Genomic DNA, 26105 nt, shown 5'->3' with positions numbered 1-26105 from the left:
TTTTGTTTTGTTTTTATTTGTTTATTTATTTTTGGCTGTGCTGGGCAGCGAGCAGGGGCTACTCTTTGTTGTGGTGCGTGGGCTTCTCATTGCGGTGGCCTCGCTCGTTGCAGAGCACGGGCTCTAGGCACGCGGGCTCAGTAGCTGTGGCGCTCAGGCTTAGTTGCCCCGCAGCAAGTGGGATCTTCTGGACCAGGGCTCGAACCCATGTCCCCTGCATTGGCAGGCGGATTCTTAACCACTGCGCCACCAGGGAAGCGCCTATATAATGTTATAGTTACAATTCTAGTCACAGAATCATTCAATTCCAGGTGGTATTTTTCTCTTTACGCTTGCTTCATGGTGATATCTGAAGCTCTGAGGAGCTAGACAAGCCACAGGGCAATGGCTTGAGCACCCACACTTGGCCAATATGACCAGAAGTCGCCAACCACTAATCACATATCAACTAACAAATATCAATTACACTTCCTCTCTGCAAAGCTATTCCAGGCAGTGGGGGTGTCTGGTGAATGAGACAGACAAGGTCCTGCCTCCAGTGAGCTTCAGCTCTAGCGGCGGAAGACAGGCAGTGAACACGGAGACACATAAACACAAAGGGTGGTTCAGATACTGAGAAGCGCAGTGAAGCACACGGTGAAGTGACAGCAAGATGTGGCCAGGTGGTCAGGAAAGGCCTGCTGGGCAGGTGGTATTGAAGGTGGGCTCTTTTTTTTAACTGAGGTATAATTGACATGGAACATGATATTAATTTCAGGTGTACAACAAAGCGATTCCATAATTGTATCTGTTGTGAAATGATCAGCACAATGCGTCTAGCTGACGTCCATCACCACAGATCTCGTGCTGAGAACTCCTTAAGAGTTCTCTCTTAACAGCTACTCTCTTAACAGCTGTCAAACACACAACACAGAGTTATTTACTACAGTCCCATGGTGTACACGGCATCCCCAGCACTTCTCATCTTCTGTAAGAAAAAGCCCCGCGCCAGATTAGGGCGGATGAATTGCAAAGTGCTAAAGAGGGGCGGAGGACAGAATGTCGGTGGGAAAGGGAGAGGGGACACCTGGAGCCTCGAGGAGGAGCTTACACCAAAAAGAGCTGGCCTTATTCCTCCTTTGCAGAGATCCCCTGGGAACTCCCCTCCATGACACCCTCCTTTCAGGGTCACAACTGCCACCTCCAGCAGCCTGCCCACCTGCATCCTTGGTCAACAGCGGCATCTACCGGTCAGCAAAGAATTACAGCAACCGAGTTCTCCAGACGGAGGGACTGTTTCTGGATTACATTGTTTCCTTATTTTGTTTTTTGTTTTTAAAACACACACCCACAACCATATAGTTTCATGTTTAATGATAAAAACAACTTCAAAAAGAGAAACAAAATCTTAACAATATCAGAGAAATTTCCAATGACCATTCTTTGCCACTGATTCCTTGAGAATGTTAATTGGTTAATAAAAACACTGCTTTAAGTAAATAGTGGCTTTAAAAATAGACATCATGCAAAATAAAATGTAAATATAAACTTTGACCAGTAGCCCTACTTCTCAGAATCCATCCCTCGGCAAGAAAAGACACATGCGTAAAGTTATTCATTTCAGGACTTTCTGTAATAGCAAAAAACAAACTGGAAACAACCCAAATGTCTATCAATAGGGGACCAGTCAAAGTATGATACGTCTACTGATGGGACACTTTGCGGCTGTAAAAGGGAATGCTGAACACCTCTGTGTCCTAGTACAGAATGAACTCCAGGACATAGTAAATGACAAAAAGTGCAGAAGAGTGTATAACTAGGGTCTTTAAAAAAGAAGTAATTAAATGAGGTCATCGGGGTGGGCCCTAATCCAGTCTAACAGATGTCCTTATAAGAAGGAGATTAGGGCACAGACACGGACAGAGGGACAGACGCTGTGAGGACACACAGAGCGGGTGGCTGTCTACACGCCCAGGAGAGAGGCTTCAGGAGGGACCAGCCCTGCTGCAACTGGATCTCTGACTGCAAGGAAATAATTTCTGTGGTTTAAGCTCCTTAGCCTGTGGTACTTTGTTACAGCAGCCCAAGCAAACTAATACAGTGCCCAAACCACTGGACGGCCGTTTGCAAACCATCTGCAAGTAAACCTTGACCTTTATCTCATACCACATACAAAACTTCACTTGACGTGGATCACAGATTGAAACGTAAGAGCTGAGAGTGTAAAGAAATCATAGGAGAAAAAACCTTAGTGATCTTATGTTAGGCAACACAGAAAGCAAGAAATGTTTTAAAAGCCAATCAATTGGATGTCACTGAAAATTTTAAAACCTTTGTTCTTTTAAAGGCAACGTTATGAAAATTACAAGGCAAACCACAGGAGCTGTCGTTCAAGGGACAGAGCCTTTCCGTCCAGCCTAGTGAAGGAGCTGCAGAGCCCTGCCACACAACCACATGCACACAGCTCATAACACTGCACTGTACACTTCAGATGGCAACAGGACAACAGTATGTGTTTCTTACCACAATTTTTTAAAAGGCAAGCTACAGTCTAAGTGAAAATATTTACAAAATATCCAACAAAACATCCCTACCTGCATTATATAAAGAGCTCTTACAGCTTAATAAGGAAAGAATAAACTCGATTAAAAACTGAGGAAAAGGGCTCCCCTGGTGGCACAGTGGTTGAGAGTCCGCCTGCCGATGCAGGGGACGCGGGTTTGTGCCCCGGTCCAGGAAGATCCCACATGCTGCGGAGCGGCTGGGTCCGTGAGCCATGGCCGCTAAGCCTGCGCGTCCGGAGCCTGTGCTCCGCAACGGGAGAGGCCACCACAGTGAGAGGCCCGCGTACCGCAAGAAAAAACCAAAAAAACTGAGGAAAAGATTCAAGACACATTATCAGAAAAGATATATGGATGGCATATAAAAACATAAACTAAAACCACAATGACGTGTCACTACACACCCAACAGAATGACTAAAACCTTTAAAACTGACTATACCAAGTGTCAGCAAGGAAGGGGAAGTCTTGATACACTGCTGGTGCGGATGTAAAATGGTGCGACCACTCGGGAAAAGAGTTTGGCTACTTCTTAAAAATTAAACACACAGCTCACATATGACCCAGGAATTCACTCAAAAGAAACAAACGCTCATGTCCACGGAAAGAAAGGTTCAACGCTAACCCTAACCCAAACGTTCACAGCACGTTTATTTGTAATAGCCAAGAACTGGAAACAATCCAGAGGTCCACCAACAGGTGAATGCAGCAGCCAGCTGTGGTCCCGAAGGGCCTACTGACCCAAGCAACACCCTGGATGACCTGCAACATGATTAGGCCGAGTGAAGGACCTCTGACAAAGAAAGGACAAAACAACTACAGGAGTGACCGAAGGCAGACCAGTCACTGCCTGGGACCTGGGGGCACAGGAGAGAGAAGGCCAAGCCAGATTACAAAGAGGCAGGAGGAGACTGGGGGGCGGTGGTTAGTCAGCATGCTGACTGTGGCGATGGCTTCACAGGTGTGTGCACGCACATCCAAACTCATCAAATGTACGCTTAGACACATCAGCTTACTGTATGTCAATTATACCTCAATAAAACTGTTTTTAAAAGGGTGGCTAGAAAAAAAGACACCACAAAGTTGAAAAGACAAAGCACAAACTGGGATCAAATACTTGTAACACATATAACCAACAAAGAATTAGGAATATAAAAAGGGATAGGGAATTTTTAAAGAACTCCTACAAATCAGTAAGAAAAAGAAACCACACTACGGAAATCTGGGAAAAGATACGGACATTTCACAAAGGGAAAACATGACAGGATGCTCACCTTCATTCATTAGTCATGATCTACAAACTAAAAGCAAAAGGAACCACATCACACCCACCGGGTGGGAGGAAACAGACCCCGCACAACACCAAGGTGTCGGTGAATACCCACAGCGATGCACGCGGAACACGCACACAGGGAAGCATCACCCATAAGGCCGACCCGTGAGCGCTCCAGGGCTGCGCCACACTGTGCACGGGCACCAGAAATGTCCACAGCAACCAATCTGTACAATAAGCAAAGGCTGGAAATAACCTACGTGCCCAGCAGTAAAGGACAAATTGTGGCTTATTCATAAAATGAAGTACTATGCAGCAGTGAAAATAAACACGCTGTATGTTTCAACGCAAATGAATCGCAGAAAGAGTGCTGAGCAAAGATTCAATCTGCAGAATACATACTGTGCAATCCTACTTCCACTAAGTACAAGCACAAGCAAAAGTAAATAAAACGTTGTGTAGGAGGATATTAAGTGACAGAACCATAAAGAAAAAGAAAAGAACAAGTCACACAAAATTCGGTGGTGGTAACTCCTGGTGGGGGTGGGAAGCAGCACAAAGCAGACTGCTCAGTTACTGCTAACGTCCTACTTCTTAAGCTGGTGTCACAGGTACAGGTGTTCATTTCACTATTTCACCTGAAAGTACACCTTTTATATCCTTTACATACGTAACATACTTCACAATAAAGGATGCTTTAAAAAACTAAAACGGGTTAATGACTGGGAAGGATGACAGTAATGGGAAGGACAGGCTGAGTCTGGTGGTTCAGAGAAGGCGTCTCCAGGGGGGCAGGGCAAGGAAGGGCCCACACCCCAAGAGGAGCGCGCTGCTGCAGCACCACGTGGGGCTGGGGAGACGCACCGGGGCGCAGGCGTCAGTGAGGTCAGAGGCGAGAGAAGGACCGGAGCACACAGCATGAGAAGTCACTGCAAGGGCTTCTGGACGAGCGACCCGATCTGACTTTGCTGTGCTGAGAACAGAGCCAAGCGGGGCAAGAGAGAAGCAGACCGCCGTCAGGACTGGGCTGCAGTTACGCAGGCCGGAGGTGAGTGGCCTGAGCCAGCACTGGACTCCGGATAAACGAATAAAGTCTGAAGGCAGGTCAACAGGTTACACTTGGATACAGAAGAAAGTGAGTCCTCAAAAGACCAATCTAAGGTTTTGAGCCCAAACAGCTGGAAGAATAAGGCCGCCACTGAGACAGGTAAGGCTGTGGGACAACAACGGTGCAGGAGCACAGCGGCTCGGCGCCACACGTGTAAGTTTGGGGTTCCTACTAGACACCGTACTGGGTTGAACAGTGTCCCCCAGAACCCGTGAAAGTAACCTTGTTTGGAAACGGGGGCTGTGCAGATGTAATCAAGTTAAAACGAGATCACGCTGGATTAGGATGAGGCTAAACCAGTGACTGGTGTTTTTATAAGAGGGAAGACGACCACGGGAAGACAGGGGCAGAGACGGGAGTTCTGCTACCACTAACCAAGGAGCACCGTGGGCTGCCAGCAACGCCCAGAAGCTGGCACAGGCAAGGAAGGATCCTTCCTAGAGCCTCTGCAGGGAGCTTGGCTCTGCCGACACCTTGATTTGGGACTTCCGGCCTCCAGAGCTGTGAGAGGATACACTTCTGTTGTGTTAAGCCCCTAGCTCGTGCTACTCTGTTACGGGAGCCCTGGCAAACTAATACCTAAGTCCATCTCTGATACTCCTAGAAAAGCCTAGACGATGCACGAAGACGAAACATCGAGAAAAGATATCGGTTTAAGACACCTTGTTTCTTTTCCCATCTTTCTTTTTTTCTGGTTATAAGAACCTGAGCAAATCATTTTGTCTGTTATTCAATTTCCTATAAATTTTTTAAATTAGGGGCCTGAATGGAATCATATCCAAGGTCCTACCACTTCTGAGTTCCTGCAGCTCTGTGACTATTCCAAATACAAGACAGGGGGCCTGAACCCCACCCAAATCTACCTAAATCCATTCCGCACAGAAGTTGCTTCTGTGAAGCCTACCTTTCTACTGGATGTGCCACCTTAAAATGTGGTAGGAGGGCAAACCAGATGCTAAGACACAAAAGACAAGAATCACTAAGTGGGACTTTATCATGGTCCTAAGACACCGCATCAACAACCCCCGTCCCCAGCAACACACCGGAGTCATTTTCTACGGCTGATGTGACGATGGCCACGAACTCAGTGGCTGAAAACAACACCCACTGATGATCTCGCGGTTTCTGTGTGTCAGCGCCTGGGCACCGCACAGGCCACTTGGTTCTCTGCCGAGAGCCTCACAAGGCTGCCACCCCAAGTTCATTCAGAGGGCTGGCAGAACCCTGCTCCCTGCGGCTGCAGGACCGAGGCTCCAGGGCCCTCACCGCTGTCAGCCGGGGTCATTCGCAGATTCTAGAAGCCACGGTGGTCCTCAGCTCCTGGCCCAGCCACGGCAGGGGGTCCTCCTCCTGCTCTGGGTCTCCTGCCTCCCCTCTCCTGTCTCCTCTCCCATCTGGGGGCCTCACGTGACAATGGGGTTCCACCTCCATAACCCAGGACACTCTCCCCATCTTAATGTCAGCTTGTTAGTTACCTGTAAACAACATCTCCAAAGTCCCTTCACACGGTGCCCAGGTCAGTGTCTGACTGAGTAACCGGGGGACGGGAGTCTTAGGGAGACACCTGTAGAGCTCTGTCTGCGACACACTCCAAAATGTCGTATATTTACACATAAAAACACACATGATACACTTCTGCGATACAGCTTTGGAAGTCAACTGCTATTTACGTTTTATTACTACAAACTGACAACATGGTTGAGATACTGGATGGGACTTTTTGTAAGCACAGAAAAGGGAAAATATTAGGAAATACAAGCTCAACAATGCAAAGACTGGGCTGAAGCAGCCACCTAAATTCCCCATGCAGGGGTTTAACAGAGTCCTCCTCTACAGAAATGAGAAAACAGTACCTGCTGGCAGTCTAGAAACAGGGCCAAATAAACTAAAACAGATGCAGCGACACAGACCAGGATGGCAGGAAATGGCACGTGTTCCCAGACATCTGACCCCCAGCCAGGTTTCCCATGAGGAGACAGAGGCAACGGCCCCCATCTCCAACCCTCTGTTCAGGGGGAACCATCTGTTCCCCCACTCTGACCCCCCAAAGTCTCCTCTAAATATACATTCTTACTTTAGAGAACACTAGATGGTTATCTAGCGTTTTCTAACCATTTATTTTAACGAGCCTGCATTTGCAACTCTGTGGTTTGCTCTAGCCAAACACTGACACCCCCTGCGCAGGGCCGCCAAGATGGTTTAGGAAACTCAGCTGCGTGCGTGTTTACCAGTTAGCTTTATGACATTCGTTATTTTAGTTTACGTTCAAGTTTCTTCGGAAAGTGTCCTCAGTGTAATGACAACAGGAACAGCTCACGCTGCGGACAGCCAGCTGTCAGGTACCTGGCTAAGCACCATCTTCACAGACGGGGAAAGGCAGCGGGCGACGTCCGAGGTCAAGGTCCACAACTAACAAGCAGAGGCAGGTGTGAACCCCCAGCAGGCTCCCTCCCACCTTGCGCCCAGCAAACACAACGGCATCCATCCCCGGCTTCTCACAGCGACTCCTCCAAGGGAGCCTCCGCTGTAAAAGGGAGAACACGCTTCTCGCTTCTCCCTTTGCTTTCCCCAAACATCAGAAAATTCTGCGGGCTAAGAAAGCACGAAGGAGGCTTTTGCAACGCTACCCGGGAAGAATGGCAGGTGGCATTGTCCAAAAACCCTGTTCCCTCGTTAAAGAGAAAACCCAAATCTGACCTTTCGCCTCCGCCTCATGAGTACGCGATTACCCTCCTAGGACGCTTCCCGCAACTTCTCACTAGGCCGGTGAGCTGTCCCTCCGCCCGGCCCGCCGGCGTCCGCGAGGCTGGGTCGGGGAGCCCTCCGGTTACTGGCAGAGCCGGAGCCCAGGGTCCCCAGACCAGCGCCGCGCCGGCTTCTCCCCGCCCGGAATCGCGGGCGGCCGCCGGCGACCGCACGAAACGCGCCCCGACGGCGCACAAGCGGGCCGGGCTCGGCGGCAGACCGAGTCCACGCCCCGCACCCGGACGTCGGGGCGGCAGCCAGAAGCGTGCGGGCGGGGGCGCGGGGCCCGGCGGGGGGCCGAGGGGCGGCGCGCGGCCCTGAACTCACGTTTGTACTCGGCCATCAGCCTCTTGAGCGCCGTCCCCGCCATCTTCCGGGCAACAGCTGCGCCGTCGACCTCGCCTCCTCAGCGCTCCTCCCTCCCGCCCAACGCCAAGGCCGCTTCCGGGTCGCCGCGGGGGCACAGGAGCCCTTCCGGGACGCGAGGCGCGTGCGCGGGGCGGGGCGCGGTGGGCGGGGCGGGGCGGGCGCGGTGGGCGGGGCCGGGCGGGGCGGGGCCCTAAGCCGCTTTGTGGGATCAACGCCGCTTCCGGGGATCCGGATTCCGGTAGGGAACTCTGCAGAAGATCCCGGAGCAGCGAGCGCCCGCAGAGTGTGTGTGAACCGCCTGTTCCGTCCTCGTGGCCTCAGGGCGGCCCCGACGGCGGGGACGGGGATGGAGGATCGTGGACAGAGGATGGAGACGGCGGGGAGGGCGGACGAGGGGGGCGGTGGGCAGGGCTGGCCACTCGCGGGCCGGATGAGCAGATGTCGTTCAGATTATTTGCTGAAGGTACACCGTGGACGGTGTCGGGGCTCCCTCGCTGTCACCCGTGCAGTTCAGAGGAGGCGACTTTCAGGCCCAGCTGCAGTCAGAGCGAGAATCCACGCGGAACACATTTGGTGCCCCGGTGGCTACCCTCACACCGCTTTAGGTTTGAAAAAGTGAGATTGGCGATTGTGGCGGTTTTATGCCGTGTCGGTGTGGTTCTGGATTCCACTCGGCCAAGAGAGGAGCTTTGGGAGCTCGAGGTGGGAGCAGAGCAGCGGCCAGACCCCTCCCCCACCCCAGGTGTGGATGGGCTCCCCTCCCAACCGCCAGCCTGCTGACCAGCAGCTCCCAGAGGCAGCGGGTCCAGACTTCCCCACGGCCCCCTTGGCAGTCCCCCAGGCCACTGCTTCAAGGCCCCTGCTTCAGGAGGCCAGCAAGGGGCCATACACCGCCCTCCCCCCGCCCCCGCTGCTGCTCTGGCTTCTCCACTGAGTAATGTGCATCGGATAACTAGACTGGCGAGTCTTTTTTTTCGTAACATTCATGATGGTTCTACTGACTGGCCCACTGATCTATCTGTTGATCTATTTATTTATGCCTCTTAGAACCCCATTCTTACTTCAGAGAAAGTCAGCACATTTAGTGCTTTGTGGCAAGGATATATGCACCTTTTAAAAAAGAAAAGTTTTTATCTTCGCAGCACATATCCAGCGCGCTCCTCTATGGAATTTCTGTGTGACGTCCTGTATAATTCTTTAGCACAGTATACAACTTCTCTGTCTCCTGTAACCAGAAACATGTCCCATGAGGGCAGGGTGCTCTCTTCTCGCGTGTTCCTGGATGCAGCCTCAGTACCTGGACGTGGCAGGAGGTATCTGTCGAGTTGAATAAAATTAAACAATTCGCGCAAACCTCACAATGGTGCATATTTTGCGGTAGAGGTGTCACAACAATTCAGTCTGACACTGTCTTTTCAAATGACCATGGTGATTTATAAAAACAACACAGTACTTTTAGACAGTTCCAAAGAGTAATGGATTTGCACAAATACTCATGCGCTTCACCTGTTCAAGTAGTTGCCCTCTCTGCAATCAAACCACACCCCATCCCCCCAAGCCGGTCAGGGGTCAGAGGGTGTGGTTCCCATGGAGGCTAGAGGAAAACTCCACTTGGTCACCTAAAGGAAGTGTGGGTGATGAAAAGCATTGTCATCAACATTATGACGCTCAGACAACAGCACCTGTCAGATGCTGGGTATTTTCTTAGCTGCGTCCACGTCTGTGTCACTGCTGTCTTTGTCACATCATTTTCCTGTTGTAGAGCAGTGTGTGTATTCACAGCTTGTACCAGGATTAGTTTCAAGTGACAAAAACCCAAAACATGAGGTGCTCAACATAACAGAAGGCTCTCACCTCACTGTGGCTGGTGGGACGGCCTCGCCTTCAGGGAAGCAGGCCCCCTCCACACGTCTTCTCTGAGATTCAAGTGTAACTGGGCACCCTGTATTTTATTCACTCAATCTGGCAACTCTCTGCTCGGTCAGTCGGTCCTGGTACCCCCAGGGTTCTGAGTAGCAGGTGTGTGATATCAATACTTAGAGGCTTTGGTCCACTGGACAGGCCAGCAAGTTTCTTTGGGAACTGAAGTTCTGAGGTACAAGAAGGATCTGCTTTTTGCAGTTCCTTTCCATGGAACCTGTGTCTTGTGGCAGAGCCAGTATTAACACATGCTTCCCCACCTGTGCTGTGCAGCACAGCCAGGCTGGCATCGCCCATGCGCCTGGAACTGAGGGGTCCTGGGACATGGGACTTGCGGTACCGGAACTGAGAAAGTGCCGGCTGGGACCCAGGGCACCAATAACAGCATCAATAGGGCCTGTCTCCTACTGAAGCATCAATTTAACCCAAAGATTCTGGGAGTTGGGTTTAGGTAACAATATTTTAAAAACATCGATATCAACAGATTATTCCGAATGCACAATGTGCACACATTTATAAGATAAAAGACAACCGCCAGGACGCTGCCTGCTCTTCGGTCAGCAGCACTGTTCTAAGACCCCTGAGGAAACAGCGCTGCTCCTAACCTAAGGCACCCTGGCGTGTCCCTCTCGGCACAAGTGCAGGGGCTGCCCTGTCGGGCTTCGCCACCCGCCGCGGCACCTGGCACACGACCCAGTCGCTGTGCTGCGCCTTCACCTCCCGCCGCTGCTGTAAGTGAATCAAGTGCCCCCCTGCCCGGCTGCCCTTGACCTTTCAACTTGTGCTTACCTCACCTGATGCACCCTGGTGCTGTCACAGCGTGGCACGCAGGGAAGTTCTCAAATTAGTGCCACTCGCTTCCGTTTCAAACAGATGAGTGAGTAGGTTGTCAACTGCACCAAGGAAAAGTCTTATACTCAAACACCAAAAATATCGAGAAGCCCAGAGTAACGGCGACCCTCCACCCGGGACACCCAGGAGAGGACGGAGGGGAGTTCTGAGGGTGAGGGGGTGTCCTCGGCAGGAGGCGCCACCCGCCTGGGAAGCCTGCGCGGGTGCAGGAAGGGGGGCAGCGGTGAACCGGCCTTTAGATCGAAGTGTGAGTGGCCTCGCTGGAGGGTCGCTGCAAGTACTGAACATGACACAACGCCCAAGCTCCATACGCAGTGCTGGATACAAGCCGAGAGACAGAATACCAAACTATATTTACTGTTGACAGTAGTAAAGGACAACAAATAATGTACAAACGGGAGTAAACACAACAGAGCCAGCAGACATCCCACCCGTGCCCGAAGAGCAAAATACAAAGGAAAAGCAGACATCTTCAGCGAGATGCCAGCCAGACAAGAGATGACGGTGGTCGCGCTGCCCAGGTGACCCGAACAAGCAATGCCGGGCCATCCGGCGGCAGTGGGGCCACACACGAGGGCAACAGGACAACTCTCGGAGTTTAACCAGGACAGACCCCAAATGCTTCACAGAACTGAAATCACATGTAACACGTAAACTCCACACCAACTTGGGGAGCAGAGCACAGTCCATGGGGAGACCCCGGAGCCGTCTTTCACTCGTAACCACACTTTGAAGCAGCTCTTTTACACAAAAACGTTAATTGCAAAATCAGCAATACTCTATCTTCCTTTTTTATATACAGACTGTCATTCATCAGAAGCAAATACTGGAAGAAATCTGAGGCCCCGGCACTATTACCAGGTGAGACGTGTGGGAATTACTTTTTTCTCTGTTAAGGAAAAGGGGAAAAGCCAACTTTCACTGCCCCTGAACAGCATCACTGGCCATGGGTGGCGATGGGTCCTGGGCCCCAGGCCCCACGCGGGGCCACGTTACTGAAGAACTTCTTACCTTTTAAGAAACATTCCAGTATTTTCCCTTCAACTTTACTATATTCTGACAAAGCTTACACTTGTAATATTTAGCATTAAAAAAACCCTGTGCCAGCAAGAAACAGTAAGTGAAAGTTTGTCTCCCATCCCGACTGTGTCCCCAAAACTCACCCCACGGAAACACCCCCAGAGCAGTGACGTGAGTTCTCTACATGACTGGAATGGGTAGGGGCCAGTACCTGGGGTAAGAGCCCCACCTAGATGGAAAGTGGGCACTCAGGCCACAAGTTTGGGGGAAATGTCATAGGAGGGAGGAAAAACAAAAATGAAAGTAAAAACAAAAACAAAACCCCTCGCCATACATTTTACCCAAACAGAGGTACCGGGGTGATGGGCTGGGGGAAGCCGTGGACATCCCCGCGGCCGCACTGAAGTACATCAGAGAGCAAAGTCCTTCTGGGGAATGTCCTGGGTGTCTGAGCCTCCCTGGTGCGGGCATGGTCACACCTTCACTGTTCAATAGCGAACACAAGCGCAGTGACACGAGGGGACGGTGGCTCTAGGGGCTGCACCCCAGAGGCAGCTGGCCGCCCGGACCCCCCCGTCTGCTGCTGGAACACGTCGATGGTGTCTTCGTCCTCCATCTCCAGCTGCAGGCACAGAGGGGGCAGTGAGTATCCTCACGGCACAGGAAGGGGTCCCACCCCGCTGAGCACCAGGGTCTTGGAGCTGCCCCCGCCCACGCCAGGGACACCACCCTGAGGTGCCTGAGCCCCGAGCCTGCTGTCGGTGGGCACCCGGGGACAGAGGCTGAGCTGTGGATTTCCAACAAGCCCGCTTATTCCCCAAGCTTCCCCTAACAAAGGAACGGTCAACATTAGGGACTTGACCTGATAGAAACACTAAGTCCTGTTACAAATAAACAAGTCTCTATAAAGTTTTACTGAAAAGTACAAACCGGCTAACGTTGCAGACCCAGTATCCAGGCTACAAGTGGGTGGTGACCGCACGTGCCCGGCTCGCCTGGAGCCTGCAGACGGCGGTGGGCATGGGCAGGCCCAGGCCTCGTCCCTGTCTCTGGACCACCTCCGCCGGGCACCCAACCCTCCTGGTCCCTCTCCCAACACAGAAGAGGCTGACAAAGGACATCTTCCTCATTCGAAAACTGAACCTCAAAATTACAAAGTCAAATGATCTAATAATTAAAGCCATTAAGAAAATGTAGGGACTTCCCTGGAGGTCCAGTGGTTAGGACTCCACGCTTCCACTGCAGGGGACACAGGTTCGATCACTGCTCGGGGAACTGAGACCCCACATGCCGCAGAGCACAGCCAAAAAAACTATTTTTTTTGATAAATAAAGAAAATAAAAGGTAAGGTGGGTATTCCCTGGTGGTCCAGTGGTTAGGACTCTGCATTTCCACTGCCAAGGGCCCAGGTTTGGGGAACTAGGATCCCGCAAGCCACTTGGTGCGTCAAAAAAAAAAAAGAAAGAAAATGTAATTCTTTCTATGTGAGAAGCAATCAGTGCCTCTCAAATGCAAGTATTCCAAATGGAAGTTATGAAATGCAGATCGGAAGAAGCTCTCAAGTATAGACAGGGTCGGCTTTCCTACCTGTGCTGGGGTGTCTGTTTCATTAATTGGTTGTCCATCAAACCTGAATCGAATCTGTCTCATTGACAAGCCCTGAAAAGAAAAAGCAATCATCATTAAACATTTTCAGCTAACACATTAATTCAAAAAGAATCACACATTTGGGGCTTCCCTGGTGGCACAGTGGTTGAGAGTCCGCCTGCCGATGCAGGGGACGCAGGTTCGTGCCCCGGTCCTGGAAGATACCACATGCCGCAGAGCGGCTGGGCCCGTGAGCCATGGCCACTGAGCCTGCGCTCCGCAACGGGAGAGGCCACGACGGTGAGAGGCCCGGGTACCGCAAAAAAAAAAAAAAAAAAAAAAGAATCACACATTTATGTGGAAACACCAGATTTCTGCATATACAGATTTACAACGCAGGTGACTACGAAGCCTCACCAGTGGGGCTGCAACCTAGTTCATGTGATGCACCCAGAACAACCTTTCAGACAATGCCGTTCTAGCACCTTCTAGCTCCTGGGGCTCCGCCCTCACCCATCCCTCTCACTTCCCTCCAGGCGCTGAGCAGAATTTCGACACCGTTGGCACCATCACTTCCCCCCCTTTCAACAATTCTCAGGAACGGGTCAGGCGACCCTGAGGCGTGTGATGAGCAGCTGCCTGAAGCTGGGAAGCGGCCCTTCTGCCTCCTGAGGGAACAGCTGGACGTGGTCGGGGGCACAGCCAGTTCATCGGGACAGACAGGATTAAAACACCCATCTCTGCTCCCTCCTGATACCTACTGATGTGACATAAACAAAAAAAGGCATAAACAAGGACAAAGAAAACAGGAGAGGGGCCAGGCCAGCAGACAAAGGGCGTCACCTCCGGGCTGGAAGCTACAGGGCTGTGGACCCTAGACCCCAAGGTCAGGATGCGGTGCGCTGGGGGGCAGGGGGGCGGACAACAAGAGCCCCGAGAGGGGCAGGGGCCGGGCACACAGGTGTAAGTGGCAGCGATGCAGCTGATCTGGGGTGACTGCTGGAAAGTCCATATCCGACTCCCAAAGCAGGGCCCCCAACCCCAAGGTCGGGCACTGTCCCTCCCACGGGCAGAAGGTCCCCGTTCTGGAAAGGTGGACTCAGAGCCCTGGGCTGGGGACACAGGCACAAACGGGGCAGTGACAGGTAGCCGGCGGAGGCAGGCAAGTGATGCCCAGTACATCCGGCACCCCGCCGAGCTGCTCCTCCCGGCCGCCGCGCTCCCAGGGCACAGGCGGGAGCCTGGGGGCCACTCCGGGGAGACTTAAAGACTCACAGATTGCAACACTGGGACCCCCAAAGAACACCCACCTGGGCAGGCCGCCCCGCGACAACATGCGGGCCACGTCCACACACCAGGTGCGCTGCCTTCCACCAGCTTTTTAGTGCTTCGTGCTTAAATACGAGCCGTCACCCAGGGAGAGAGGACAGTTAGGGAAAGACCAATGTGTGAGGAGTCAAAGCAAAGAAGAAAGAAAGGGACGAGGAGGGCACGGGGAGGAAGGATCAGAGCACGCCGGGACGCGCGCGCACACACACGCACGCAAAGATGTGCAGAGAGACACAGCCGCGCGTGCACACGCACGTGCACACAGATGCATACACACACCTGAAGCTCTTAGGGAGATAGAAAACAACAGAAAGTTCCCCTGGGGAAAAACGGAGCCTCAGAAAATGGGAAAGAACAAGAATTTTTTTTTTTTGCGGTACGCGGGCCTCTCACTGCTGTGGCCTCTCCCGTTGCGAAGCACAGGCTCCGGACGCGCAGGCTCAGCGGCCATGGCTCATGGGCCCAGCCGCTCCGCGGCACGTGGGATCTTCCAGGACCGGGGCACGAACCTGCGTCGGCAGGCGGACTCTCAACCACTGCGCCACCAGGGAAGCCCAGAACAAGAACTTTTAAAAATCAGAAATCATGACAGAAACAAGACCGTCCATAAAAAGTGGGAACATGAAGTTGAGAAAACCTCCCAGAACAGAGACCAATAGCAACAAAACCCAATGCACGATGGGAGGAAATAATCCAACTGAACACACCTGGAGCAGGTAACTGCAAGCCGGATGGGAATTCCAGTGAAGAGGGACACAAATTACCAAAGAACTAACAGAAGGTCTAGTTCCTGAACTAAAATGAGTTTCTAGACCGAAAAGGCCCAGAATGTGCCCAGAAGAGTAAATGGTAGCACTGCCTCAAAGCACGCAAACAAGGTCCCAAAAGCTATCAGAGATAAACCAAGCCGCAAACAGAGGAGAGAGAATGAGGACGCCATTGAACTTTCCACACCAGCGTTGGAAACTAGACGAAAATGATGCAATAGCTCCAAGAAAAGAAAATGAACTGCAACCTACGTGCACTCAAACACTCAAGCGTGAAGGTTTATAAAGCAAATCACTTTCCGACGTGCAGTATTTTTCATACCCTTTCTGCGCAAGATACTGGAAGATATGCTCCATCAAAACAGGGGCAGAAGATTAATCCAGAAAATACACAGGAGGAGGCTCTGGGATGATGGCTGAGCAGCAGTCCAGGTGGGGCAGGGAGGGAGGGGCCCTGGGAGGGACGATGGGAAAGCAAAAGGCCCAGGAACGTGGCGGACGGTGCAGCACGACGGGAAATTCAGGGCATAAATTAACAAGGGGCCCCCAGAAAATGACACACACAACCACCACCAGACCAGGAGAAACAGGACTCAGACAAGAGCCAGAAATCTCCACAGGCCGCTGTGTGGCTCAGGGCTGGCGCTGCCCCAGTCAGGACAGAAGCAGGAGATTCCAGAGCGATGGGCTGGAGTCCAGGGAAGGAGCTGTGTGCAAGCGCGGGTGGTGGATGTGCGGATGGCGGGCCAGAGGTGAAGACCCACCTTTCACAGGCGAAAAAAATCTCCAAAATCAAAGAACGTGAAGAAATAGAAGCGCAAGCATATTTACCAAAGAAAAGTGAAAAAAAAAGTTGGAGTTGAAAGTGATCTCCTCCGAGGAGCAAGCTCTGAAAAGTGGGGAGAAGAAGAGTTAGGCGTGGAGCTTTTTTAGGGTTTTGTAATAATAACAACAGAAAGCCCAAGGCAAGGATTTATCAAAGCCAAGAACGGAAACTAACAAAGGTCCAGTATTTCCGAAGTATCCTGAGAAAAGCTGCCTCACCTGAAAGGACAGGCTCAGGGGGAGAGACCGGGCAGGAGCATCAGAGAGCACAAGGGGACCGAGGGGCCCAAGGGCACAGTCACGCGCACACGTAACACACACTCCACACTCCGCGCGGTCAGTCTCTCTGGTCACCGTGGGAGGACATACGAGCACGGGCTCCTTATTTTGAAATGTAGTAAACAAAGGGCAAGAATCAAGCATCGTCTGGAAACTGAACTGTGTCGAGGGCAGTGGCTCCACAGACGCAAAGGTGGAGGGATGGAATCCCAGGCGAAGCCACCACTCCGATCCCAGCAGCGCCACGAGGACATCACCAGACATCCAGCCCTGACCGGGGACGACCGGGTGGCTGAAGAGGGAGTGACCGGCCAGCCTGGAGGGGCCAGGCGGAGGGGAGCGCCTCCGGGGGAGGCGTGCACACACAGAGACACACACAGGCGCGCGTGCTCTGGGACCCACACACACACCTGGCGCTCACAGTAGGCCTTCATCAACTTGCTGAGCGGCGTGTGCCTCTTGATCTTGAACTGGACGACGGAGCCGTCCTGCCCGGCCACCTTCAGGTTGATGTGGCCGTTCTCCGTCTTCACTCCCTCCTGCAAAGAGACGTGAATCTCGGCCTCCAGCCCGTCGCCCCACAAACACCACTTTAAAGGCAAAGTGTTTGCGTGGCTGCTGGCCTTTTTTGAAGTCATGAAAACCAAGCTACTTCTTAAAATTCCCCAGCAATTCAGTCACTCGTGTGATTGCTTGATTTCTACACAGAACTTACTTTTCACTTCTACTTGCTGGGTCAGGAAATGCCCTGACAATCTAGTGTTTCCACAGACTGCCAATTCAAGGGGGAAAACCTGCTCAATAGATCCAGAAAACAATGGAGAGAAAATCCATCTTTGCTCTAAGATCGCTCTCATGAGACTAGGAACCACACGTACGCACAGGTGATTTATACTTACACACGCGGATGAATGAGACCCAACGACAGATGTTTCCAGCCGGGAAAGCGGGGTGCGAGTGGCTTGGGGTGCAGATGGCCCACAGCTTCCCTGCTCGCCACCCAGGGAGGGCCACCCTCAAGTCCGTTCTGTGCCACCAGTCCCACCTGGACGGGGTCACCGCCATATTCTATCCTGACATGATCCCGTAGCGGGGGTCTCTGGCCCCTGGAAACTACTGGAAGTTGATGCAAGAAGCTCGTGTTCAGAGCAGAGGCTCAGCCTGAGAGTGCCGCTGGGGGAGACGGGAGTTGTTTACTTTTTAACAAAATGATGAAGCTGACCCCTGAGTCAATCTGCAGACGAGTTCGGATGGAGACCAAAGCGGGTCTGTACGCTGTCCAGCCACATGCTCTTGTCCTGCTCCTGAGGCTCTAGGAAGGTCCGGCCGCCGCGGACTCTCTGCTCCTTCCCTGCTTCTTCCCCTTCCTCCCCCAGGAACCCACTCCCCGCCGCCGTTTCCCTGCCGCCTCCCTGCCTCACGGAGGGGGAGAGGAAAGGAGGCCACTCAGTACTCTGGCCCCTGGAGACCCCAGTAGGTGAGCTCGGGCTGGCCCGAGAAGTGGCCCCCAGGAGGCGAGACTGCGGCAAGGAGCCTCCTCTGATGGAGCTGGGCCCCATGATCACTCCCCAGAGACCGAGGGTGCAGCTGCTTTTCCATTTTTTCAAATAAAGGTTTTATTTTGGAATAATCTTACATTTCCAGAAAAGTTGCAATACCGAGGCACAGTGCACTCCTACACCAGCCCCGCCCCTGTTAACATCTCACGTACTGCAGTGCCCATCACACCCAAGAAACCGACACTGGCACACCGCTGACAACGGGACTGCGAGCTCTTTTGTATTTCACCAGGTTTTCCACTAACACCCTTTTCTGTTCCAGGATCCAATCCGGGATACCACCTTGCATTTACAGATAAGATTTCTTTTCCATTTATTCATCGTGTTAAAATGCACATAAAACTTACCACCTTAACCATTTCCAAGCGTACAGTTCAGTAGTATAAAATACAACCATTGCCACCGTCCACCTCTAGAACTCTTTTCATCTTGTAAAACCGAAACTCTGTCCCCACTGAACACTAACTCCTCCCCCTCCAGCCCCTGGTCCCCACTGCTCTTCTGCCCCTATGAATCTGACTCCCCCAGGGACCTCCTGTAAGTGGAATCACACAGTACTTGTCCTTTTGTGACTGGCTTGTGTCACTCAGCATAATGTCTTCAAGGTTCATCCCTGTTGTAGCACGTGTTTAGGAAATCCTAAAAGGATTTCCTTCCTCTTCAGGCCTGAATAATATGCCGTTGTATGCACAAACCAAGTTGTGCTTATCCATTCATCCATGGACCAACTGACACTTGGGTTCTTCCACAATTTTAGCTATTGTCAGTAATGCTGCTATGAACATGGGTGCACAAATATCTCTTTGAGGCCCTGTGTTCAATCATTTTGGGTCTATATCCAGAAGCAGAGTTGCTGGACCATATGGTAATTCTACTTTTAACTTTTTGAGGAATTCCCATACTCTCTTCCATAGCAGCTGCACCATTCTACATTCCCACCACCAATTCCAGCTTCTCCTCGCCAACACTTGTTGTTTTCTCTTTTGTTTTTTGAAAGCAGCAATCCTAATGGGTGAGGGGATATCTCACTGTAGTTTTGATTTGCATTTGCCTGATAATCAGTGATGTTGAGCATCTTTGCATGGGCTTCTTGGCCATTGGTATGTCTTCTTCGGAGAAATGTCTATCCAAGTTTTTTTGCTCATTTCTGCATCAGGTTGCTTGTTTCTTGTTGTTGAGCTTTAGGAGTTCTCTATATATTCTGGATACTGATCCTTTATCAGACATACGATGTGGAAGGAAAATCAAAATGGAGTCAGTGTTGCTCAGAGAGCCTCTCAAACAGAGCCAGGAGGCCACTGAGGACGGACCTTAACGCTCCTCTCAGCCCGGACGGAATCTGACCCTGTGACCACGTCCTGTCCTGATGAAGGCATCCAGGACACCTGCCAGAAACTCAAGATACCTGTGGGACCCAGACCCTAAAACAACTCGTGACAGCCATCCCTTAAGGACAAATATTTCCTTTCTTGTGTCAGAGCTCAGCCTCGTGGCTTTCGCCTTTATTATAAAGCCCCTGATTCTTTCTCTTCCTCGGAAAGCTCTTTCGGTTTTACCCAAATCTGTGTCTCCCAAGCTGCAATTCTTAACACCCCAAATAAACTCTTTTCTTATCTGCAGCCTTCTGCAGTTCTCTTTTTGGTTGATAGTGATTTGAAAATATCTTCTCCCCTTCTGTGGGTTGGCTTTTTACTCTGTTCAGTGTCCTCTGATGTACAAAATTTTTTAATTTTCATGAGTCTAGTTTATTTTTTTCATGTTACCCGTGCCTTTGGTGTCATATCCGAGAAATCATCACCAAGTCCAATGTCATGGAGCTTCTGTCCTACGTTTTCTCCTAAAAGTTTTATTGTTTTAGGTCTTACGTTTAAGTCCTCGAACCATCTTGACTTCATTTTTGCATACGGCGTTAAAAAAGGTCCAACTTCATTCTTTTGCACGTGGATAGAGGATGCATTTGCTTTTTTGATGAAACAATATGGGTGTGTTCAAAACAAAGGGACACTGGGGCCAGAACACAAAACAAACAGAAAGACGGCAGGCCAGGCAGAGAAAGACACCAAGAGCACACGGCCTGGCCCAGACCCCTGGAGAATCCCTAACAAACAAAGGAACTTAGAAGAGAGGAGGGGCGGGGAGGGGAGCCTCAACACCAGAACCACAGCTCACACTGTCAGTCCCCTGCCTGTGCTCTCGAGGGGAGGCAAACTGTCTTTCCCAACTGATCCACAAGGTTTTCTTTCTGCCAAGATGGCCTGGGAGTGTACCTCCTACCCTCTCCCCTCCAGGCCCAGAGGAAGGAGTGGCTCCAGGTAGTGAGCAGTGCCCGGCAGGCACAGTGGGCACTGGTGGGGCATGAGGCACAACCATCCAGTTGCCTTGAGAGTAGTTAAAACAAGTTGATTCTACTGAATTGGGCCTTGGACGTTGACCACGTGGGAGACTTAAGTTTAAACACACTGAAGGGATGGTACTGTGTGTATTTCGTTGCCTATAAACTACAGTAAGAGGAGGCCACCTAGAAATCATAAAGAAAGGGCATTTACATTTGGCCTCCCCAAGTGTGAAAAGCAAAGGCAATTCCAACTGCACCTGGAGGGAGGACGCTCCTGGAGGGTGGCTTTTTCTCACAGGAGAGGGCAGCTTCCACCGGAGCCCCACCGTGTGATCCCGACCAGGGAGGGGCTCCGTGACCAGGGGCCCCAGCTTCAGCTCAACCTCCAGCATCAGCGGGGTCGGCGGGAGCCTGCACGCAAGGCACTCAATGTGCAGCAGATGGTCCATTTCAAAGAGACAGACCCCAAGAGCGCAGACGAAGGGCTCCAGAAATCTGTTTTTAAGACTAGTTAGCACAACCGCGGGCCTTCGCGAGGACTGCCGTCCAGGGCACCAGAGTGCCGAGCGCGCACCGGAGAGCCCGGTGCGCAGGGCGTGGCGCACACCGGGTGACAGCGACGGGAGGTGGGCGCACACCCTGGGGGCGGCAATGCGTCCAGACAGGTCCGGCCTCTCTGAGCCCCTGCCCAGCCTGCGCCCTCTCGGCGCTCCGCAGTGAGGACTGAGGAGGGGGCCCCGCGCACGCGGGACAGTAGGGCCCAGGCCGGCCCGGACCGTGGGTCCCCGCGTAAGAGGCGTAGTGGGGGTGCGTCCCGGCGAGGGAAGAGGTCCTGGGGAGAGGCGGTCCCAGAGAGGGACTGGGGACGGGGGGTGCGATGTCTGCGGAGGGAGAGGGTCGCAGCCAGGAGGGTCCGGGCTAGAGGCGCCCTCTCTTCGGGACTCGGCCCACCGGAGGGGTGGAGCTCGGACCGCGGAGGAGGAGTCTGGGCGGAGGGAGCCGGGGGCGGGGCCCGGGCAGGGGCGGAGCTCGAGGGCGGGGCGGCCCCCCCCGGGGGCGGGGCCTGGGCGGAGGGCGGGACGTGCGGGGGAGGGGAGACTAGGGGAGCCGGGCGGTGCGGGGAGGAGGGGCTGGGGGTGGAGAGGGGAGTGGGGAAGGAAGGCGGGGAGTCCTGCCGGCGCCGCTGGGCCTGGGCCCCGGAGGCCGGCGGCGGAGGGCGGCGGGGTCCGGGGCACGGGGGCGGCGCGGGCGGGGGGGCCGAGTCCGGGGCCCGGCCCGCGCTTGCCGGCCCTTACCTTGGGCTTCTCCTCGGACATGGCTGCGCGCGGCGGGCGGCGGGGCAGTAGACAGCGCCGAGCGGGCGACTCACGCTCTCGGCCCGCCGCTCTCCCGCCGCAGCTGCTCGCGGGGCCGCGCTTTGCCCCCAAATCCCCGCGCGCAGGTTGGCCGGCGCGGGTCACGCGGTGGGGCGCGCGTGCACGAGGCGCGCTCCCGGGCGTTGGGCGCGTGCCCGGCCGGCCGAGGTTCCTGGCAGTTTCAAATGCGTCAGCCGGCTGGACCCGCGGAGTCCGGCGTCCGTACTTGGGGGGGCGCGCTGGAAGCCGCGGGAACACAGGGCACCTAGGGTCGTGGGGCACGGGGGGAGCTGTGTGGGTGGGGCGCGCTGGGACCCCAAGGGTGCACGGAGGGCCAGGCCATCAGCCCTACAGGTGCGGGGTCGGGGGCAGGCCTGGAACATTATCTTGGCGCCTGAGAATGGCCCGCCCGTCCCCCGAACTGGCCCTTCACCTACCGCATCTCCACCAGCTGAGACCGGGTGTATCCACTGGCTTCCTCTGTGATGAGTGCGTCTCACAGGGAAACAAGGAAAATAAAGCCAGCCGGGTGAACTACCTCCAGTGGCCCCGGTGGACGTGCGTGAGAGAGGGCTGCCCCGGGGACGACCCCAGGTCTAGGAAAGGCTCGGTTCACCTTCACAGAGGAGCCAAGTGTCCTGAGGAAGTGGGGGTGAAGGAAGAAGGCCTACCAGGCCGACCCACCGGGCAGCTCTGTCCACTAAGGACACACGGCACGTGTTCATTCAGCGAGGCCGCACAAGCTCCAGCTGCTTCCACCCAGAGCTCCCAGTGGCCCGAGGCCTAAACGGGGCTTTTCTAGGAGGGGGTCAGGGAGGTGGAAAGTCTCCCATTCCGTCCACTTCTCACTCTGTGGTTAGCCAGGCCGACTCTCTGCGGCTCCTTGTCTCCCCTTGTCCAGCCCCCTTTGGGGCCTTCCGAGCCCAGCCAGTGGCAGCTGAGCATCTGGGGAAGACAGCGACCTAGCCCAGTGGGTTCAGCTCATTTCCTGTTAACACCGAAAGGCCATAGAGCCAAGTTTTCACGGGCCTTAATTTCACAAACCAATTTTGACGCTTCAGAATTCACTTCCTGGGTTAGAGGCACCATTTAGGAGAGGGAAATGGGGCCCCCCAGAATGGAGCTGCCATGTCACAGGCTGACGAAGTCTGTCCATTGAAAGTTCTGGTCAGAGCCGACCTCCATCTCAGCCGGGTCCAAGGGTTTGGTCTCTTTCACCCTGGACTGTGGTGCCTCTACCAGGGGATCCCCAGTCACAGTGGCCAGCTCGAGCTGTGCTTCCTGGAGAGGGGAGTCTCCAGGAGCTGGCCCCTTCCAGGACAGAGGTGGACGATGGGAACCACCACCACCACCCCAAGATTACTGGCTGTGGTGTAACTTCAGGTAGGCAGAGCTTGGACCCATCATCCATCATCGACTCTAAGACGTCAGCAATTATAAAACATTGTTTTATTTGTTTTTGTTTTTGCGGTACGCGGCCTCTCACTGTTGTAGCCTCTCCCGTTGCGGAGCACAGGCTCCGGACGCGCAGGCTCACGGGCCCAGCCGCTCCGCGGCATGTGGGATCTTCCCGGACCGGGGCACGAACCCGTGTCCCCTGCATCGGCAGGCGGACTCTCAACCACTGCGCCACCAGGGAAGCCCAAACATTGTTTTATTTAACACACACATTAAACTATGACAGGTTATGGATGCAAGACACCCCAATTAGAATTGATGAAATACAGTATCTAAATGTGTTACGAGAAGGAATTAAACTATGGTTGATTCATATAGCGAAAGGCTAAGCCACTATTAAATGTGTAAAAAGAAAGAGTAGTTGACAACAGTAAAAGATGCTCACACGTTATGTGTTTTTTTTTAAAGCAAATTATAAAACTATTATGGTTTTGAACAATAAGAAAATCTGTATAAAATATTTTGAAAACCTGTTTGAAGACACCCGATAACTGCCAAAACAGAGAAGACTTTCTTGAGGAGCGAAGATCCCAGAAAGAAGGGACGTGGTTTTCCTTTTGAGATATTTAGCGATTAGTATGATGCTTTAGTCAGCTCAGCAGCCGTAACAAAATACCACAGACTGGGCAGCTTAAACATTCTCTCACAGTTCTGGAGGCTGGAAGTCCAAGATCAAGGTGTGGGCAGTATGGGTATCTCCTGAGGCCTCTCTCCTTGGCTTGTAGATGGCCGCCATCTCCCCGTGTCCTCGCATGGCTTTCCTCTGTGTGTGCAGGGGAGGGGGAGAGGGAGAGGGAGGGAGGGAGACACACAATGCAGTCCCTAATATGTGCAGCACACAAGAAGTTGAGACACTGAGCACGGCTTTTGAGTCTCATAGGATGGGGGAGACAATGATTGGGCAGGACCTACTGCAAGATAAACTGGTCGGGGGGCTTTGATAATAACCTGGACCTTCAGCTGGAACACTGAAACCTACAACAAAGGAGTGAGGCTGAGGTACAGATCAATCCTCACAGACTGAAACCCAGCATCCCAACGGCTCACTCCCAAATTGCACCAAGCTGATCTGCTCTCCTTCCCGTTGCCAGCCTGAAGCCAAAGGAAACCTCTGGAGGACAGCAGCATCACCTGGGCCTCAGGTTAACGAAAACATCTTCACAGACAATATCCAGAACAGAATAAAACTTCACAAAGAAAACCAGAAAACAAATGATCCAAAACCAACGGAAGAAATATGTGTATATTAGTAATAAATCCACAGGAGAACAGTATATTGGCATTATTAGATTTTCAAATAACTCTAACATGTTCAAGGAAATAGACTATGAGATGGAAATTTTCAGCAGATAAGTGAAATCTATAAAGAAATGGAAATTGGAAAACAAATACAATCACTGAAACTATGAATTCGGTAGATGGGTTTAACAACAGATTAGACACAGTGGAAGAGAAGATTATGAAATGGAAGGTAGGTCAGAAGAAAACAGAAGCAGAGGGAGAGGACTGTCCCAAGGATAGGAGAAATAGCTTTCAAACCACTGCAAGAACAATGCAACAACAAAACTCAACCAATCTGACAACGTCATAAAAACAGATAAAAGGAAACAATAGAAATAACAGAAGACATTTATGTAGCACTTATGTGACCTGCACTCTCATACCTTCATACACATTAATGGAATGAGGTAGGTACCATTATTGTACCATTTCACAGATATGGAAGCTGAGGCACAAGTTTCACATCCAAGTTTACCTGGTTACTAAAAGCAGCAGAGCAAGGATTCAAGCAAAGGATATTATACCAGCTCTACAACAAGAAAGTAGAATAGAGCATACAAAGAATAAGATAGTAAGAATAAGTAGGGCTTCCCTGGTGGCGCAGTGGCTAAGAATCTGCCTGCCAATGCAGGGGACACGGGTTCGAGCCCTGGTCTGGGAAGATCCCACATGCCGCGGAGCAACTAAGCCCGTGCACCACAACTACTGAGCCTGTGCTCTAGAGCCTGTGAGCCACAACTACTGAGCCCGCGTGCCACAACTACTGAAGCCTGCAAGCCTAGAGCCCTTGCTCCGCAACAAGAGAAGCCACCACAATGAGAAGCCCGCGCACCACAACGAAGAGTAGCCCCGCTCGCCGCAACTAGAGAAAGCCCATGTACGGCAACGAAGACCCAACGCAGCCAAAAAAAAATCAATAAAAATAAATAAATTAAAAAAAAGACTTTGCCTTTAAAAAAAAAAAAAGAGTAAGTAAAGACCAGCAATCATACTAGATATGTATGGATTAAATTGTTCTATTTAAGGACAGTGGCTCCCTACATGGGTCAAAAAGATACAACTATGTTTTCTTCTACTGTAGAGAAAGGGTAAAAATAAAAGGCAAAAATGCTATAGCTTATAACAGTTTTCATATCAGATGAAATACATTTCAAACTGCAAAGCATTAAATGGACAATGAGAGATATATTATATTAGTAATGGGTCCATGCCACCAAGAGGCAGGTAGAGAAATGCAAATAGGGTCTCACTCTGTTTTTTTGATGTTTAACAGCTGACATCTTTAAGGCCTCATCCCTGCCTCTTCTCTTTCTTCCCCACATCTTAGCACGCGGATAAAGACTGGGCGCTGCCTCCTTTGGTACCGGTGGGAAATTCAAACCACTCAAGCACCTGCCCATGCAGAAACCCTCACCATGGCCCCGCCCTCGCACAATACAAGCCCCAAGTGCATCTCCTTTCCTGGCTCTCAAGCCATTTTCAGGCCAGCTTGGGAGGCCTGCAC

At 52.3% G+C, this 26105-nt stretch overlaps 3 protein-coding genes across 6 annotated transcripts in view; all 3 read right to left on the bottom strand.

Annotated features, from left to right (window-relative positions):
- The window catches only part of UBE2G2 (ubiquitin conjugating enzyme E2 G2), a 30002-nt gene extending 21895 nt beyond the window's left edge, over window positions 1–8107 (bottom strand). Inside the window, exon 1 of one of the 3 annotated variants that reach the window (XM_022596622.3) lies at window positions 7993–8107. In XM_022596622.3, coding sequence (XP_022452330.1) covers window positions 7993–8035 — 43 coding nt within the window. In that variant the 5' untranslated portion in view covers window positions 8036–8107. The remainder of the gene's footprint in view (window positions 1–7992) is intronic. The other 2 variants (XM_022596623.2, XM_089910109.1) reach the window with 2 other exon arrangements.
- Window positions 8108–11147: 3040 nt separating this feature from the next.
- On the bottom strand, window positions 11148–22184 carry SUMO3 (small ubiquitin like modifier 3). Of its 2 annotated transcripts, XM_022596871.3 has the most exons (4): window positions 21803–22184; window positions 17024–17152; window positions 13414–13485; window positions 11148–12448 (listed from the first exon to the last, which is right to left on the bottom strand). In XM_022596871.3, the coding sequence occupies exons 1-4, from the start codon at window positions 21821–21823 to the stop codon at window positions 12308–12310; spliced, it is 363 nt and encodes a 120-aa protein (XP_022452579.1). In that variant the 5' UTR covers window positions 21824–22184; the 3' UTR covers window positions 11148–12307. The 2 variants fall into 2 exon arrangements, with proteins under 2 accessions (XP_022452579.1, XP_089766237.1); XM_089910111.1 differs by lacking the exon at window positions 21803–22184 and having other exon boundaries at window positions 17024–20882.
- The window catches only part of PTTG1IP (PTTG1 interacting protein), a 27135-nt gene continuing 23142 nt past the window's right edge, over window positions 22113–26105 (bottom strand). Inside the window, exon 4 of the mRNA XM_022596620.3 lies at window positions 22113–24083. Within this exon, the coding sequence (XP_022452328.1) occupies window positions 23911–24083 (173 nt within the window). The 3' untranslated portion in view covers window positions 22113–23910. The remainder of the gene's footprint in view (window positions 24084–26105) is intronic.

Source organism: Delphinapterus leucas, chromosome 4 (assembly GCF_059928025.1).
Source record: "Delphinapterus leucas isolate spDelLeu-1000000601 "Yukka" chromosome 4, BTC_Dleu_Yukka2, whole genome shotgun sequence".
Classification (NCBI taxonomy): Eukaryota; Metazoa; Chordata; class Mammalia; order Artiodactyla; family Monodontidae; genus Delphinapterus; species Delphinapterus leucas.
This window is presented reverse-complemented; position numbering and strand designations above follow the sequence as displayed.

Bases quoted from the DNA above. Each gene is read 5' to 3' on its own strand.
- SUMO3 (XM_089910111.1), bottom strand. From the start codon at position 17,251: ATGACTTCAAAAAAGGCCAGCAGCCACGCAAACACTTTGCCTTTAAAG. The intron at 13,486-17,023 runs GTGTGTGTGTGG...TTTTCTTTTCAG, and splicing joins AGGCCTACTGTGAGCGCCAG to GGCTTGTCAATGAGACAGAT. The intron at 12,449-13,413 runs GTAGGAAAGCCG...CTGTGCCTGCAG, and splicing joins AAACAGACACCCCAGCACAG to CTGGAGATGGAGGACGAAGA.